Source organism: Galeopterus variegatus, unplaced genomic scaffold, assembly GCF_000696425.1.
Source record: "Galeopterus variegatus unplaced genomic scaffold, G_variegatus-3.0.2 Scaffold604, whole genome shotgun sequence".
NCBI classification, from domain to species: Eukaryota; Metazoa; Chordata; class Mammalia; order Dermoptera; family Cynocephalidae; genus Galeopterus; species Galeopterus variegatus.
This window is the reverse complement of record NW_007726715.1, coordinates 535,244-552,746: the sequence shown is the minus strand read 5'-3', so window position 1 is coordinate 552,746 and position 17,503 is coordinate 535,244. Positions and strand designations below refer to the sequence as shown.

General features: G+C 41.1%; 1 protein-coding gene across 3 annotated transcripts in view; it reads left to right on the top strand.

Moving 5' to 3' along the window:
• Nucleotides 1-11,078, top strand: part of ANAPC5 (anaphase promoting complex subunit 5) — a 37,251-nt gene extending 26,173 nt beyond the window's left edge. For all 3 annotated transcript variants that reach the window (XM_008570464.1, XM_008570463.1, XM_008570465.1), the window contains 6 exons: nt 1,524-1,598; nt 2,241-2,362; nt 2,785-2,892; nt 2,971-3,118; nt 10,048-10,210; nt 10,744-11,078. In XM_008570464.1, the coding sequence (XP_008568686.1) occupies nt 1,524-1,598; nt 2,241-2,362; nt 2,785-2,892; nt 2,971-3,118; nt 10,048-10,210; nt 10,744-10,955 (828 nt within the window). In that variant the 3' untranslated portion in view covers nt 10,956-11,078. The remainder of the gene's footprint in view (nt 1-1,523; nt 1,599-2,240; nt 2,363-2,784; nt 2,893-2,970; nt 3,119-10,047; nt 10,211-10,743) is intronic.
• Nucleotides 11,079-17,503: the final 6,425 nt, after the last annotated feature.

The window sequence follows — 17,503 nt, the reverse complement described above, 5'->3', positions numbered from 1 at the left end:
GACACTAGTGTCAGGCAAGTCCAAAATTGACTACCGGGAAGATGGCAGGGCGTTCACGCCGCTCCCTCCGGTGAGTCTCAGCTCCCGCGTTGCGCTCCCGCAGCAGCCTCTGCAGCCGGAGCCGCCCCGGCAGCCTCTCGCCGCCCCTGGCGCTCCTGGCTTCTGTTCACGCCGCAGCCTGCTCAGTCTCTCTTCGGCTTGCGGTTCCAGCGGCGCCCGGGGCCGGGGAGGCGACAGCCCCCTCCCTGGCAGATACTGCAGTCGCCGGACCCCAAGTCCCACTGGGGGGATTGCGCAGCCTGGCCCGGCGCTGAGGGCAGCGGCTGCAAGGCCGGGTGCCGAGTGGCGGCCTCTCGCAGCCTATTGTAGTATTTTCAAATGGAAAAAATTAGAACAACCAAAATATCCAAAACTGAGAGATTATTTTGATGTACCATAATTTATTTATCTAATAAAATACTATGATTATATAGATTTATATTTATTATATTTATTGGAAAGATTGATTCAGGCGCAAAATATTTATTAATTACCTGACATGTGTATGTAGTGAGTGGTGTTACACATAATTTACAAAAATAGTATGTATACCTAGTTTTGGAATTTTTTTTCTGGCAGTTGGCTGGTATGGGCATCTGAAACCATCATCTTGGTGTTATCAGGACTACATTCTCCCAAATGAGCTAACTGGCCAGCCTGTTTATGGAACATTTATATATTTTATATTTATGCACATAAAAGAAGCCTACAAGGAAATATGCCAAAACACTAACTGATTATCTTTGGTCCAATTAAAAGTAATTTATCTTTTCTTGTTGTTTCCATGTATTTTGTAAGTTTTTTTCTAGAATGAACATATCTTGGGCCGGCCCGGTGGTGCACTGGAGAGTGCGCCGCTTGGGAGCGTGACGGCGCTACCGCTGAGGGTTCGGATCCCATGTGGAGACCGGTTCCCGCTCACTGGCTGAGCGCAGTGCGGGCGCAACACCGAGGGTTGCGATCCCGTTACCGGTCAGTAAAAAAGACAAAAAGGAAAAAAAAAAACATAGAATGAACATGTCTTACATGTGTAATTTTTAAAAGTTTAAAAAAATAAAATTTATTAGAACCTTCAAAAAAATGTCACTTAGAGGAATAAGTTCTGGTGTTCTGTTGCACAGTAGGGTGACTATGGTTAACAGTTAAGTTTTGCATATTACATAATAGCTAGAGGAGAGGCTTTTGAATGTTTTTGCCATAAAGAAATGATAAATGCATGAGGTGATGGTTACATTAACTACCCTGACCAGATCATTATACAACACATATATGTATCAAAACATCAGACTGTACCTCAAAAGAATGTACAATGTATCAATTAAATAATTTTTTTTAAATGGCCCTTTCAATTTGGACAGTTTCTGCCTAGTGTTCTCTGGGTTGCTGCATCTATTCAGATGAATCATGTGGACATCCTGCGTGTGGTGCAGCAGGTGTGGTTTCAACACAGGTTTTCCTAATCAAAGCGTGGCTTTCTATTTTAGGGCTGTTTTGCTGCAGCTTCTGAAGTGTTAAAGCACTTGAAGGAACGATTTCCACCTAATAGTCAGCATGCCCAGGTAATCTGCCTTTTGAATGGCATTGGATTTCTGAAAAGAATGTTTTTTACTATAATGTAAAATGGGATGTTTTGGTGTCTCCCTCAGAAAAATAATATTGAACTAAAAAGGAAGTCGTGAAAGGATGCACACAGTATGATATTATTTATTTATACAAAGTTTAAAAATATATAAGCTCATACAATACAAGGGTACTTCAAAAAGTTTGTGGAAAGATTCATACTGTCTTTTATGGAACATAAACTTTTTGAAGTACCCTCATATATTGTTTGTGGGTAAGTATATATGTTGTAAAAGTATAAAAACCATGAATAGAAATGAGAAACACCAAATCAAATGCTTACTTTGGAAAAAAGAGGGAGGGTAATGGGATTTACAATGGACTTCTAATAGAATCTAAAGAAAATAAAGCAAAATGTAGTTGATAAAGTTGATGGTTGGCACACATGTATTTGTCATTTTATTCTCCATGCTTTTTCACATACTTGAAATATTAAAATTTTTTTTTAATCCCAAAAAGAAAAGAATGTGTGTGAATTGTTGTAAAGGTATTGGCTGTGCAAGCCCAAATACTTATATGTCTTTATTGAACAATAAACTAAACATTTGCCATTTTGTACTTAATTTTTTCTTTCTTATTAGTTATGGATGCTATGTGATCAAAAAATACAGTTCGACAGAGCAATGAATGATGGCAAATTTCATTTGGCCGATTCACTTGTTACAGGAATCACAGCTCTTAATAGCATGGAGGGTGTATATAGGTAAGAAACTTTGAAAACTCCAACCCCAGAGTGATATAATTTTTAAATGACTTTATTTTTGTTTCGTGTGTATTGATTTATTTACTTTTGCTTAGGAAAAAACTTTTTTTCTATTTATTACAGGAAATAAGAAAATACAGATAAGCCAAATGAAGGAAATAAGTATCACCCAGAGATAATCACTCTCATTCTGATATCTATAATTTCAGACTTTTTTCTTGCATGCAAATATGTGTGTGCGTGTACACATACAGGCTTACACATGTTTTTTCCTTTAACAAAAATTACATCAGGCACACTTCTTCCCCTTGGGAGGTTTACAGTCTATGAGGAAATAGAGATTTTCACCCCAAAGTGACTATAGTTAAAACACTTGCAAAACATCAACATAACCACTTATGTTTATTTTGATTCTGTTTCAGAAAAGCAGTTGTACTACAAGCTCAGAACCAAATGACAGAGGCACATAAGCTTTTACAAAAATTGTTGACCCATTGTCAGAAAATGAAGAATACAGAAATGGTGATTAGGTAAGGGGACTCACGTGTGTCACGGAGATGTTGTGTGGTGGTGAATATTCTCATTCGTGTTTTCCTCTCTGCGGTCAGTGTCCTGCTGTCGGTTGCAGAGCTGTACTGGCGATCTTCTTCCCCAACCATCGCACTGCCCGTGCTCTTGCAGGCTCTGGCCCTCTCCAAGGAGTACCGGTTACAGTACTTGGCCTCCGAAACTGTGTTGAACTTGGCTTTTGCCCAGGTAAACCGATCTCTGTTTTTATGGCACATATTTGTGCTCAAGAACCGGGGAGTCTGTTACTACTTTTTGGTTTTGAAAAGGATAATAATGAGCTTTCAGTTGTCGAGATTGAAGTCTGGAAAGGTAGTCTCCATGTGCAAGCCCTCCAAGGTAGTGTGTGGAGTTGTAAACCTGGTGACAAGCTGACACCTCCCAGTGGCCCTGGCTTTCCTGACCTGTTTATTTAGTAAGGGGGACTCAGCTCTTCAGTGAGGACACTTGCATCATATTAATGATTAGCTGGTACAGAACAGTGCTCAATTTAGCAACAAGGGGATGTAAATAAAGAAATGAAGTCAGGTGTTCATTGAATGTTTTTGGAAATCAAATTGTATCTTATGTTTGTTTTCTTTCTCCCCCACTAAAGGCCACAAAAGAAGGGACTGTTGTTTATTCTGGCTATATCCCCTGGTATCTAGTAGGCTATATGTAGTAGGCTTTCAATAAATAGTATTGAATAAATTCTTCATTGGAAGAATTTATCAGCTAAAGCAGAGGTTCTCTTTGACTGTACATTAGAATTATTGGGGAGATTTAAAAAATATCTCTATACTTGGCCTTGTCTCGGACCTGCCAAGTCAGGATCTCTAGGGGCAGAGCCCAAGAATATGTTTTCTTTACCAGCTTCCGCAGTGATTTTTTTTCTTAATTGAGAAAAAATTTACGTAACATAAAATTTACCATTTTAAAGTGTACAGTTCAGTGGTTTTTAGAATATTTACAGTGTTGTGCAACCATCACCACTGTCTAATTCCAGAGTATTTTCATTACACAAAAAGGAAACTTCATACCCATTAAGCAGTTACTTCTCAGTCCTCCCTCTCCCCTGCCCCTGGCAACCACTAATGCTTTTTGTCTCTGTGGGTTTGCCTATTCTGGACATTTCATAAAATGGAATCATATAATATGTGGTCTTTTTGTGTCTGGCTTCTTTCACTTAGCATCATGTTTTCAAGATTCATCCATGTTGTAGCATCTGTCAGTGCTTCATTCCTTCTAATGGCTGAGTAATATTCCACTATATGGATATATCGCATTTGGTTTGTCCATTCATCAATTGGTGGATATTCGGGTTGTTTCCATCTTTGGCCATTATGAATAGCTACTCTTAACATTTACATATAAGTTTTTGTTTGAATACCTATTTTCAATTCTCTTGGGTAGATACCTAACAGTGAATTGCTGGGTCATATGGAAATTCTATGTTTAACTTTTTGAGGAGCTGCCCAAAAATGTTTTCCACAGCAGCTATACCATTTTATATTCCAACCAGCAATGTATGAGGGTTTCAGTTTCTCTGCAATCTTGCCAACACTTGTTATTTTCCAGTTTTTAGAATAACCTTCATAGTGAGTGTGAAGTGGTATCTCATTGTGGTTTTGATCTGCATTTGCCTAATGACTAATGATGTTGAGCATCCTCTCATGTGCTTATAGCCATTTGTATATATTCTTTGGAGAAATGTCTATTCAAATGCTTTGCCTGTTTTTTAAATGAATTGTTTGCCTTTTTGATGTTCACTTGTACGAGTTCTTTATATATTCTGTATACTAGGCCCTTATCTGATATGTGATTTGCAGATATTTCCTCCTATTCTGTGGGAAAGTGAATAGACAACTGTCTTTTCATTTTCTTGATAGTGTCTTTTGATATTCCAAAGTTTTAAATTTTGATGAAGTCCAGTTTATCCATTTTTCTTTTGTTGCTCATGATTTTGGTGTCATATCCAAGAAATCATTGCCAAATCTAAAGTTATGAAGATTTTTCCCTGTGTTTCTTCTAGAGTGTAGTTTTAGTGCTTATATTTAGTGCTTATGTTTGAATCATTTTTAGTTAAGTTTTGTATGTGGTGTGAGGTATGGGTCCAGTTTCATTCTTTTATATGTGGATATTGGTTATCCCTGCACCATTTGTTGAAAAGACTGTTCTTTCCCCATTGAATGATATTGGCACCCTTGTTGAAAATTAGTTGATCATAGATGCACAGGCTTGTTTCTAGACTCTTAATTTTATTCTGTTGATCTATATGTCTGTCCTTATGCCAGTACAATGTTGTTTTGATTACTGTAGCTTTGTAGTAAGTTTTGAAATCAGGAAGTGAAAGTCTTTTAACTTTGTTCTTTTTCGAGATTGTTTTGGCTATCCCTTGTAATTCCATATTAATTTTCAAATTAGCTTATACATTCCTGCCAAAAAGAGAGTTGGAAATTTGAAAAGAATTGCATTTGAACCTGTAGATCAGTTTGGAGAGTGTTGTCATCTTGACAGTAATCCATAAACACAGGATGTCTTTCCATTTATTTAGGTCTTCTTTAATTGCTTTCAACAGTTTTTTGTAGTTTTCAGAGTACAAGTCTTTTACCTCCTTGGTTAAATTTATTCCTAAGTATTGTATTCTTTTTGATACATTGTAAATTAAATTGTTTTTAAATATGTTTTTTGGGTTGTTCATTGCTACTGTATATTGATCTTATATTCTACAAACTTTGCTGAACTTTTTTATTACCACTAATAGGTTTGGGGAAATTTTTAAGGGCTGTCTACATATAAGATCATGTCATCTGTAAATAGAGGTAGTTTTATTTCTTTCATTCCCATTCAGATACCTTTTATTTCTTTTTCTTGCCTAATTGCTTTGGACAAAACTTCTAGTACAATGATGAATAGAAAATCTTACGGGGAAAGCTTTCAGTCTTTCGTCATTAAATATGATGGTTAGCTGTGGGTTTTTCATAAATGCCTTTTATTATGTTGAAGAAGTTACCTTCTAGTCCTAGTTTGTTGACTGTTATCATGAAAGTGTTGAATTTTGTCAAGTGCTTTTTCTGCATCAATTGGATGACTTGCATTCCTGGGATAAATTCCATGTGATCATGGTGTACGATCCTTTTAATATGCAATTGGATTTGGTTTGCTAGTATTTTGTGGAGAATTTTTGCATATATATTCATGAGTGATATTATTTGCGTTTTCTTGTGATGCCTTTATTTGACTTTGGTGTTAGGGTAATAGTGGCCTCACAAAATGATTTAGGAAGTATTACTTCCTCTTCTCTTTTTCGGAAGAGTTTGAGAAGGATTAGTGTTAATTCTTTAAAAGTTCGTTATAAATCACCAGTGAAACTATCTGGTCCTGGGCTTTTCTTTGAAGTTTTTTTGGTTACTGACTCAATCTCTTAACTTGTTATAAGTCTGTTCAGATTTCCTATTTGTTCTTGACTCAGGTTTTGTTTTCTTGGTTTTTTTGCTGGTCAGACAGTATGGGACTCCAACTTGAGTCAGTTTTAGTAGTTTATGTCTTTCTAAGAATTTGTCCATTTCACCTAGTTTATCTAATTTGTAGGCATACAATTGTTCATAGTGTTCTTGTGTAATCCTTCTTATTTTTGTAAGGTTGTTAGTAAAGTCCCCATTTTCATTCCTGATTTTAGTCATTTGAGTCTTTTTTTCTTTTGTCAGTTTGTCAATTTTTTTGATGTCTTCAAAGAAAACACTTTTAGTTTTATGGATTCTATTGTTTTTCTATTCTTTGTTTTGTTTATCTCCCCTTGAATCTTTATTATTTCCTTGTTTCTGTTAGCTTTGGGTTTAGTTTGCTCTTCTTTTTCTAGTTTTTTAAGGTGGAAGTTTAGCTTATTGATTTGAGATCTTTCTTGTTTTGTAATATATGCCTTTATAGCTATAAATTTCCTTGAGAACTGCATCTTATAAATTTTCACTTCATCTCAGTATGTTATGTTTTTATTTGCCTCAAAGCATTTTCTAATTTCTCTTGTGATTTCTTCTTTGACCTATTGAAATTTCATTCTGTATGGTCAAAGAAGATACTTTTTATGGTTTCATATTTTAAAAATTTATTGAGTATGGCCTATCCTGGAAAATGTTCCATGTGCACTTCCAAAGAATTTGTATTGATATTGTTGGGTAGGCTTTATATATGTCTGATCTTCTGTCTAGTTTTTCTATTTATTACTGAAAGCAGAGTATTGAACTCACCAGCCATTTTTGTTGAATTGTCATTATCTCCCTTCAGTCCTGTCAGTTTTTGCTTCATATATTTTGGGGCTCTGTTGTGTGGTGTATATCTTTATAATGGTTATATCTCGATGAACTGATCCTTTTATGAATATGTACTGTCCTTCTTTTCTGTTATAACAGTTTTTGACTTAAGGTCTGTTTTGTCTGATATTAGTGTAGGCACTCTGGCTCTCTTTTGGCTACTGTTTGTGTGGAATAGTTTTTATCCTTTTTAAAATTTTTTTTATTTTCTATCATTTTATGTTTGGCCTACTTGTGCCTTTTAATCTAAAGTGAGTCTCTTGTAGACAGCATATAGTTAGATAATTTAAAAAAATCCATTAGCGGGGCCGGCCCGGTGGCGCACTGGATAGTGCGCCGCTTGGGAAGCGCGGCGGCGCTGCCGCCCAAGGGTTCGGATCCCACATACAGACCGGTTCCCGCTCACTGGCTGAGCGAGGCGCGGGAGCGACGCCGAGGGTTGCGATCCCGTTGCCGGTCCCCGGTCCAGTACGGGGGCAACACTGAGGGTTGCGATCCATCGCCAGACACGGAAAAAGACAAAAGACAAAAAATAAATAAATAAATAAAATAAAAAAATCCATTAGCTAATTTCTGCCTTTTACTGGAGAGTTTAATCCATTTGCATTTAATGTCATTACTAATGACAAAGGACTTACTTCTGATTTGCTATTTGTTTTCTTTTTTTTTTTTTATTAAGTTTATTATTTTTTACATTCTATAATGATGTTGTGGAGCAGCTGGGGGGAGGGGGAGATGGGAAAGGGGAAGGAAGTAGAGTGGGAGAAAGAGGAAAGAGGAGAGGCAGGGTTGAGGCCTGTGGTACCCCCTCAGTCCTGCGAGGAGACCAGAGGGCTTCCAGCGGTAGCTTGGTCATTGCTGGGCTGGGTGCAGATGTCAGGGAGGTGTAGCTGAAGCCCTTTCTCCCCACCGCCCCAGCTCGGGAGCCCAGGGCACTTCTTGTGGTGGCTCAGTGGTTGTCACTGGGATGGTTGTGGGTGTTGGGGGGTGGTGGCTGAAGTCCTTGACCCCCCCACTGCCCCAGATCAGAAGAGCATGGGGCGCTTCCTGTGGTGGCTTGCTGATCATTGCTGGGCTGGTTGCAGATGTCAAAGGGCATGGCTGGCAGCCCCCAGCCCTACCCCCTCCTTGGCTTGGTAGCCCAGGGGACTTCCATTCCTTCTGGGTTTTATAGCTGTTCTTTGGTAATGTGAGACGTTTACTAATTAATATCACACTTTGTCTCTGGTCTGTGGCTTTTTTTTTTTTTTTTTTTCTGGTTCTGTGTTGGATTATTTGCTGTTCCTACCACTTAAACTCTGCTCTGGAACTAATTTGTTGTCTTTTGCTTATTTCTAAAATGGGGGAACTTCCTGTGGGGACCAGCACTTGGGCCTTGTGGTTGAGCTAAATTGTTGCTTTGCTGTTGATTCCCTGGGAAGGCTTTTTGTGCAGCTCAGGTTTTAATGGTTGACTTTATAGGTACTTCAGGGTTTTGTGAGATCTGGTACACCTGGGTTGTCTAGAAACTCTGGTCTGGGCCTGAGTCTTTTCAGCAAACTGCACCCCCTGCAGTTCTGTATTCCTGAGCAGTCTCCACTGAGTGGTCCTGTGCTGATCGTGGGGCACATCAGTTGTCCTTGCTGTGCCCCAGTGTTCCCCTGGTGGGCCAGTCTCTCCTACTGCCTGTGCTCCAAACACTTCCCATGGATGGGCTGTGCGCCAGTCCCTTGAGATGACTCATCGACCTCTGAGCGGCTTTTTTCAGTTATTGTGGCTCCTCGGTCCTATGTGGGTCCACTGGAACCCTGTTAGTGGTCCTGCTGGCCTTGGAACCATCAAAGCCCTCTTCTCCTCTGCCACATCCAAGCAACTTCATGTGAAGGGCACAGCTGCGGCTTTTGCCAGCTCCTGCTTCATGCACTCACCAGCTCCAGCCTTGAAGTAGCCAGGGCTCCAAATGGTCAGAGCGGTTCTTTCTTTCTCTCATCGTAGCTTCTCCTGCCTTCACGCACTCTGTAGGTCTTTCCTCCTCTTCCCCTGAACTCTAGAGGCCCCAGCTTTGCTGTCGTTGCTCTTTAATAGTTATAAGCTGGTTGGTTTGTGGGAGAGGGTGATGCTGGGGACTGTCTATTCTGCTATCTTGACTGGAAGCCCGTGCTATTTGTTTTCTATATGTCATATCTTTTGTGTGTATCTTTTTTGTCCCTTAATTCCTCTACTAGTGCTTTATTTTGTGCTAAACGACACACACACACACACACAATTTTTTTTTTTTTTTGATGGCTGGTAGGGGGATCTGAACCCTTGACCTTGGTGTTATATAACACTGTGCTCTAACCAGCTGAGCTAACCAGTCAGCCCCCTCTTGTGTTAAATAGGTGTTTTCTAATGTGCCATTTTTATTCCCTTGTTATTTCTTTTACTCTGCACTTTTGAGGTATTTTTTAGTTGTTACCCCTTCCCTAGTGATTCTTACACAGCTAGCCCAATCCCTTGGAATCACCAATCTGAAAGATATCAATGCTGAATCTTTTTGTAAAGACAAAAACCTTTCCATAATGTGAATAACCATTTCCTACTATATCTGCTGTGGTCTGAAATCAGATTGTCACACATATTTTTTTTTTTTTGTCCTTTTTGAGACCAGCTGCACCGCGCTCAGCCAGTGAGCGCACCGCTCATCCCTGCCACACATTTTTTAGGAGTGTATTGTCCATCACAGTGTAGTACATGTCAGGGAGAAGGTAAGCTAGAGACAGCCATTCAGGACAGAACAGCCAGAAACGAAGCCCTTCCTGGTAGTAGGCACTGGGTGTGGGTGTGTACAATGCCATGATGTTTCTTTTTCAGCTCATCCTTGGAATTCCAGAACAGGCCTTAAGTCTTCTCCATATGGCCATTGAGCCCGTCTTGGCTGATGGGGCTATTCTGGACAAAGGCCGTGCCATGTTTTTAGTGGCCAAATGCCAGGTGGCTTCAGCAGCTTCCTATGAACCACCGAAGAAAGCAGAAGGTAAGAAGCCATACAAAGATTGTTAAGCAATGCTATTCCAGGGAGCTTCTAACATTTAGGACTCAGAAAAGATAAGACATTAATTTGGGACAGTGTTAAGTTCTTTTTTAAAATTTTCAGGCAGCTGGTCAGTACAGGGATCTGAACTGGTCAGTACAGGGTCTTGGTGTTATATGTCTGTACTGTAACCAACTGAGCTAACCAGTCACCCCCCCCCCCCAGTATTAAGTTCTGAGTGTTCACAAATATGTTAAAATTTCATGCAGCATTTAAAGTGCTTTCATATACATGCTTGGCAGGAAGGTTGAGGAAAAAATGAATGGTTATTTTAACCCCATAGAGCCAGATACTGGGCTAGAAATCAGGACTAAAGACCTTTTTTAAAACCTCACCCTAGTATATTTTTTTCTCAAAGAGTAGTGTATAAAAGTATCGAATACATGATAAACAAACAAAATTAGATACCAAGTTTTGAAAACTGTATGTTAAGTGTTGAGTTGAATGTGTATGCTGTTTTCCCCACTTTCCATCAGCTCTGGAGGCTGCTATTGAGAACCTCAACGAAGCCAAGAACTATTTTGCGAAGGTTGACTGCAAAGAGCGAATCAGAGATGTTGTTTACTTCCAGGCCAGACTGTACCACACCTTGGGGAAGACCCAGGAGAGGAACCGGTGCGCGATGCTCTTTCGGCAGCTGCATCAGGAACTGCCCTCTCACGGGGTCCCCTTGATAAACCATCTCTAGAGAGGACATCCTTGCTGGGCCACTGTTCAGAGTATAATATTTTGGATTTGTTCATGCCCTGTCCCTCCATATAAATGATGTATTTGTAACACCCTACTTTGTCAATAAACTGCATTCTGATTAGTTTGTCTTATTTTGTTGCTAGTAACTACATATTTGTTTTGTTTGCCCTTTTCTTTTGGTAGCAAAGGACACCAACGTTTTGTTAATAAACAGCTGTTTTGCTAATAAGTAGTGCAAATGTCCAAGATTATGTTCTGTCTGGGCAAAATTGCCAGTATTAGGAATTGTGCACACTCTGTCATTATGTAAATGTGTTTAGCACATGTATTCAGCAGCTTTTTTTTTCTTGGCAGCTAGCAGGTATAGGGATCGAACCCTGGACCTTGGTGTTATCAGCACCATGCTTAGCACATATACTCAGATAAGAGCTCTTTTGGGTATTGGTAGGTTTTTCTAGTGCAGGTTTTTATGAGGCTTGGATTTTCCTTCTGAAGCTTCCTGCTTTGTTGGACTGAACCAATGCTTGTGTTGCCATGGGTGCTCACAAGAACATGTTGGTCCCTGAGTGGAGATTAAGAAGGGAGATTTTTTAATGGTTTTTGGACCAATAACAAGAAGCATTCTTTCAATCACTTTCCGGGTATTGGCTTTCTTATATCTTATGCATGGGTATGTTTCTTTTTGCTATATTTAACTATATCAGTGAGGGATGATGATAAATTAAATCTAGGAATTCATCATGAATAAAGTGATTATAAACTAAGAAAGGGTCACGTATGTGGATGCTGTCATCAAACATTCAGTGTATGTAATTTACATCTCTCAATCCTGCAATTAAACAGAAGCCAGTTACTGCTTTGTCTGTTCATGAATTTCTTATCCTTGAGAGTTCACAGAACAATGTCTATGTTTCAAGTCCAAAGCAGCAGCTGTACCCAAACAGCCCTTATAAAGCAACAAGAGACCAACCAAGTTTTGCAGCTTCTATCATTGGCTCTTTCTCCTTAAATCTTTTGATGGGAAATAATTTCTCTCCAGAGCTCTTTTGTAACAGTGTAAAATGACTCCCTTCCATTAGGGTATGTTTGCTGGCCAAGACAGCTGCTTAGGAAACAAGAGACTCAGTGTACAGACAACAGACCCTAATTGGTATGTTGATGTTTAAAAATCTTTCCTTAAATTTACTTGGAAGGTTATATTTGTAGATGGTAAAAATTAAATAATATTAAAGGTTATGTGGTAAAAGTAATTCTTCATAGGACATAACTACTATTATCACTTTCCTGTATTCTATCATAGATATTTTCTCATCTGATGTCATTTTTTTTTCTTTTCCTTTTTGTCTTTTTCCGTGTCCAGCAACGGATCGCAACCCTCAGTGTCGCCCCTGCACCGGACTGGGACCAGCAACGGGATCGCAACCCTCGGTGTTGCTCCCGCACCCTGCTCAGCCAGTGAGCGGGAACCGGTCTGTATGTGGGATCCGAACCCTCGGCGGGAGCGCCGCCGCGCTTCCCAAGCGGCGCACTATAGCAGTGCGCCACCGGGCCGGCCCCTGATGTCATTTTTGATCAATGTATTTAAAGTAAAAATTTTCCAATCTAAGAAGTGGCCTTAACCACTCTGCCTCAGCAGAAGAAGTTTCAAGAGGTGGAGCCAGGTTGTCCAGCTGACCCCACAGGTCTCAAGATAAAAACCAGAAATCAAGCCTAATTAAGACCAGCTATGGTTTGCAGGGCCCAGTGCAAAATAAATATGTGAGGCCTCTATTGAAAAATAGTTAATTTCAAAAGGAGAACAGCAGAACCTTAAACCCAAACTGAGCCCTACACAGTTTGCACACTCTTGAATCCAGCCTGCCTGACCCTGCTCTCTGCTGGCTACATGTTCAGCTGGCAGGGAGGCAGAGCCTGAATCCAAAGCTAACAGACGGGGTTTGTTGTCCCCTGCCGCCTGTGACTTAGAGTTTTTGGCTGAGGCCCATCTCCAGGAGGATTTAGTAGGTTGAATGGAAAGTAGAAACATCAGAATGACCACCAAACTCAGAACTATCTGGGCAACAGCTAAATAGCTTTTTTCCTGGTGGAGCATTTGCTGGGGGAAGGAAGAGTCAGTAATCATAAGAATTGATTATCTGGTTAAATGGAAAAAGGGTTAGGTGAGGAGGGAATTGAAACTTAATAGCCAGTGGGTATTTGAGTCTATACCAGAGACCTGCAGGATATATCCCCAAAGGGGGAGGAAAAAAGGTGTCTGACCTGAGCGGCATGGTGGGACTTCTTACCCTGTGGGTTTGGGGTTGAGTGTTTCTAGCTTGGGTGGGTGAGAATAGCTAACATTTACAGAGTGCCCTGTTATAAGTCCTTTACATACATTAATACATTTAATCTTTGCAACAATCCTTAGAGGTAGGCAATAGCATGAATTGCATTTAACAGATGAAGAAACTGAGGCATAAGGAGGTTAAATCACACCCACAGTCACACAGCTAGTAGGCTGGGATTCCAACCAACTTGGTGCATTACCCTAAAGGCCTGCTCTGAAAAGTATTTTGAAAAGTATTGTTTTTTTTTTTTTGTGACCGGTAAGGGGATCGCAACCCTTGGTGTGGTGTCACCCGCACCGCGCTCAGCCAGTGAGCACACAGGCCATCCCTATATAGGATCCGAACCCGCGGCGGGAGTGTCACTGCGCTCCCAGCGCCGCACTCTCCCAAGTGCGCCACGGAGCGGCCCGAAAAGTATTGTTTTTTGTGAACATTCTTTTTCAGTTCGTTGAACACATAATTGAAAACATTAGTTGTCATTTATCTAGTGCCCAGTATGGGCAGGACACTGCTAAGTACTTTCACACATACCATTTCTAATGTTTGTAAACTAAGTATCATTTTACGGGTGAGGAAACCGAGTCCTGAAAGTTTGGCTTGACCCAACCCCCTCACTGGTAAGGACCAGAATCAGGATTCAGTCCCAGGTGTGACAAGCTCTCCAGCTCTGATTTCTCTCATCACCAGGCCGCCTTATGCCTTGTATTCACCTATATACCCTGAATAGCTTCACTTATTCAGAGTGTTTTAAATTTTGTCCTGATGTTTTTGGGTGGTTATGCTATTTTTTTCCTTTTCTCACAGATGTACATTGAGACAAATGAAGAGCTTCCTCATTTATGCCCCTGCCAACCTCTTTTATGATATTGTTTATGTTTCGGACTAATTAACCTATTAATCTCACTGCCTGTTAAAGGGAAACTTCTCAAGTCGTCTTTTTTTTTTGACTGATTTTTTTTTGTTGCTTTTTTACTGTCCTGTTGAATTGGAAAGAATTCAACAAATAAAGTACATCAATGTAATTAATTCTGCTGTCTTTTTCTGGATGTTCAGGTTTGGGAGGTAGAACATTCTAGTGAACAACATGAATGGAACACAGTTCAGAGAGGAAGGACAGAGCCTTGGCAGGAGATTATGATGCTGTCCTAGTGGGTGAGATAATTTCAAAGTCTTACTTTTCAGCCTCCTCCCTTGTACTGTTCAAGTTTTCTTTTTTTTTTTCTTTTTTGTCTTTTTTTACTGACCGGTAACGGGATCGCAACCCTTGGTGTCGCGCCTGCACCGCGCTCAGCCAGTGAGTGGGAACTGGTCTCCACATGGGATCCGAACCCTCGGCGGGAGCGCCACCGCGCTCCCAAGCAGCGCACTCTCCAGTGCGCCACCGGGCCGGCTCTCAAGTTTTCTTTAAAAATAAAATTCAGATGCTTTGTTTACTTATTTTCTTGGCAATCTGTGTTGTCAAGACAACAGATGTTTGCCTAGAATAGGATTTTCTGGAGTTCTTAGAGGAGAAAACCCCAAAAGGCAAAGCTAATTCTTATTTTCATATCTCTAAGAAGAAAATGGTTTCCTTGAGTGGGATGATTCCTATCATAAGAGGGGCTGAATGTCAATGACAGGCGATTGTGATGTTCTCTGCTTTGGTCTAACTCACTTTTATAAGAAAGGCAAGACCAGCCCATTAACTCAATTGGTTATAGCCTGGTGTTGTAACACCAAGGTCAAGGGTTCAGATCCCCATCCCCACCAGCAACCAAAAAAAAAGGGCACACATACTGATGGGTGTTTTTTTTTTTTTTAACTCTGTGCCAAGTAGATTAATAGTTAGCATCATCAAGCACTTATGTGCCAGGCACTGAGCTTATATCTTTACACACATTAGTGTATTTAAACTTCATGCCAAGCCTGTGAACTAGGCACTATTGTATTATCATCCCCATTTGTCAGCTGATGAAAACAAACTGGGAGAGATCAAGTCACTTGCCCAAGGCCACAGAGCTTGGTAACTAGTGAAGCTGGGATTGGAACTAAGTCTGCCTGCATCCAGAGTGACTGCTTTCAACCACAGCATGTGTATACATATGCTCCAGATGTGGTACCACCTAGACTCCAGGAATTCATAGCTGTCTTGGCAAGTCAAAATACATGGGTGAAAAAGGAAAGAATAAAGAAAACATGGTGGGGGCGCCAACATGAACATGAACAAGTGGTACAGTCCTTGCTTTAGGAGATCAGAGAGAGGAGAGGTCAAGGAGGGCCTGGGTCACAGCATTTCAGGAAACTCTTCCACAGAGAAGTGACTCTTGGGCTAGGGGTTGGATTTGTATGGGCACTTCCTAACCTTTCTTACTTAGTTGGCTTTTAAGTTTACACAGCTGTATGTATATTTAAATTTCTGCCTGTGTTAGCTACAGAGTTATAATAAAACACAGGCAATTTGGTAGCATGATGAAAACATATAGAATTGCATATTTAACAAGTAACAGGAAAAGACATCAACAGGAAAAGACACCAATATCTATTTCAGTTACCTTAGTAAAGCAGTGTTGCCAAACTATTTATTGTCCATGAGCCAAATCCAGCATGCCACCTGTTTAAGGCCTGCGAGCTAAGAATGGTTTTTACATTTTTTTAATGATTGAAGAAGAAACAAAACAGTAATATTTTATGACATGTGAAAATTGTATGGAATTCAGCTTTTGGTGTCTGTAAATAAAGTTTTATTGGAACACTGCTGCAGCCAGTCATTCACTATTGTCTATGGCTGCTGGAAGGGCAGAGTTGAGTAGCTGCAACAGAGAGTGTGTGGCCTGCAAATCCTAAAATGTTTACTATCCGTTCCTTTACAGAAAAAGCTTGCTGACCACTGCCTTAGAGTTGTAAATGCCCCAAATGCTCCCCACCAGTCCTACTACATATTTTGGGGGGAAAATAGATAAATGTAGAAAGATACAGAACTATGCTTGACTTACCATTTTGCCATTTGCTTCACATCTATTTATAAGTAAAAGGAATAAAATTTAACAACGTTCCTTATCCTCTCTGTCCCATTCTCTGTCCTTCCTTCTTTGTGGCAGACCATCATGAATTTAATGTGGACTCATTCCCTTCAACTTTCACAAACCTTGTATGTAAGCACGTGTCCATGAAAAATATACTGTGTGAGATTTTAAAATACACACAAATTGTACATCATACTGTATTCTGCAACTTGCTCATTTACTCAACACATGTTTTGGGAGGGGTAAGTCGGTACAAATAGATCTAATACACTCCTTTTAACTATTGTGTAGTATTCCGTCGAATGACTATAACTAGTTATATTTATCCATTCCTCTGATGAACATTTAGGAAGTTGCTCCCAGGTTTTTGCTATTACCAACAAATGCATGCATGTTGAGTAACATCAGAGGGCTGGTCATTTAATCGGAATGCTCCAAATTGTTTGTGAGTGCCGCTCCTGCCTGGAAATACCAGAGTACATCCAGTACACACGAGGGCTTTGAACCTTTATTGATTCGGCGCTTGACTCTCCTCTCAACTCCTGATTGCGCTTTGGCTGCTTGGCATGTTCAGTGAGGCATCCCCTGGGTAGCTTTCAATTCAAGTCCGGGTTGCCCGACCCCCCAAGGACTCGGGTCAGGGGGCCCTTGAGCTACCCTTTACTCCTTCTGCCCCCCTCAATGCAGTTACTCAGCTGGGAGACTAAACACACATTTAAGGCTCCAGCAAAGCAGGGCACCCAATGGGGGAGAATATGATGTATTTCACAAAAAGCATCTAAGTCGTCTCCTGGAAAAGCCAGAACTTCAGTGGGTTTCGTGTAGTTTGGTGCATCCAGGTAGACTGGGGATGGGAGAGTGTTTCTTTTCCCCAGTCTTTAGGGCTGGCCGTGAGCAGTGGTCGGTCGGGAGTCGGCTGAGGAAGGAGGCTCCTCGGAAGGGTGGGGTCCCGAAATCCAGGCCGCATCCACCGCCGGGCGCCTTGTGCAGGGGCAGCCGGGCCTCGAGGCAGGACGCCGGGTCTCCCCGCCGGCTTGGGGAACTTTCCGAGACTTAGCCGCCGCCCCGCAGCCCCCGCGTTTAGCTAAACAAAGCGAGTGCTGCTGGCGTGTCCCGCCCGCGACGGAGGCGCAGCGACCGCGGGGAGAACCGGGGCAGGTGCGCGGGCGGGCGCCGAGTTGCCGCGCGCCTCCTCCGGTCCCCCGCGGCCGTAATAA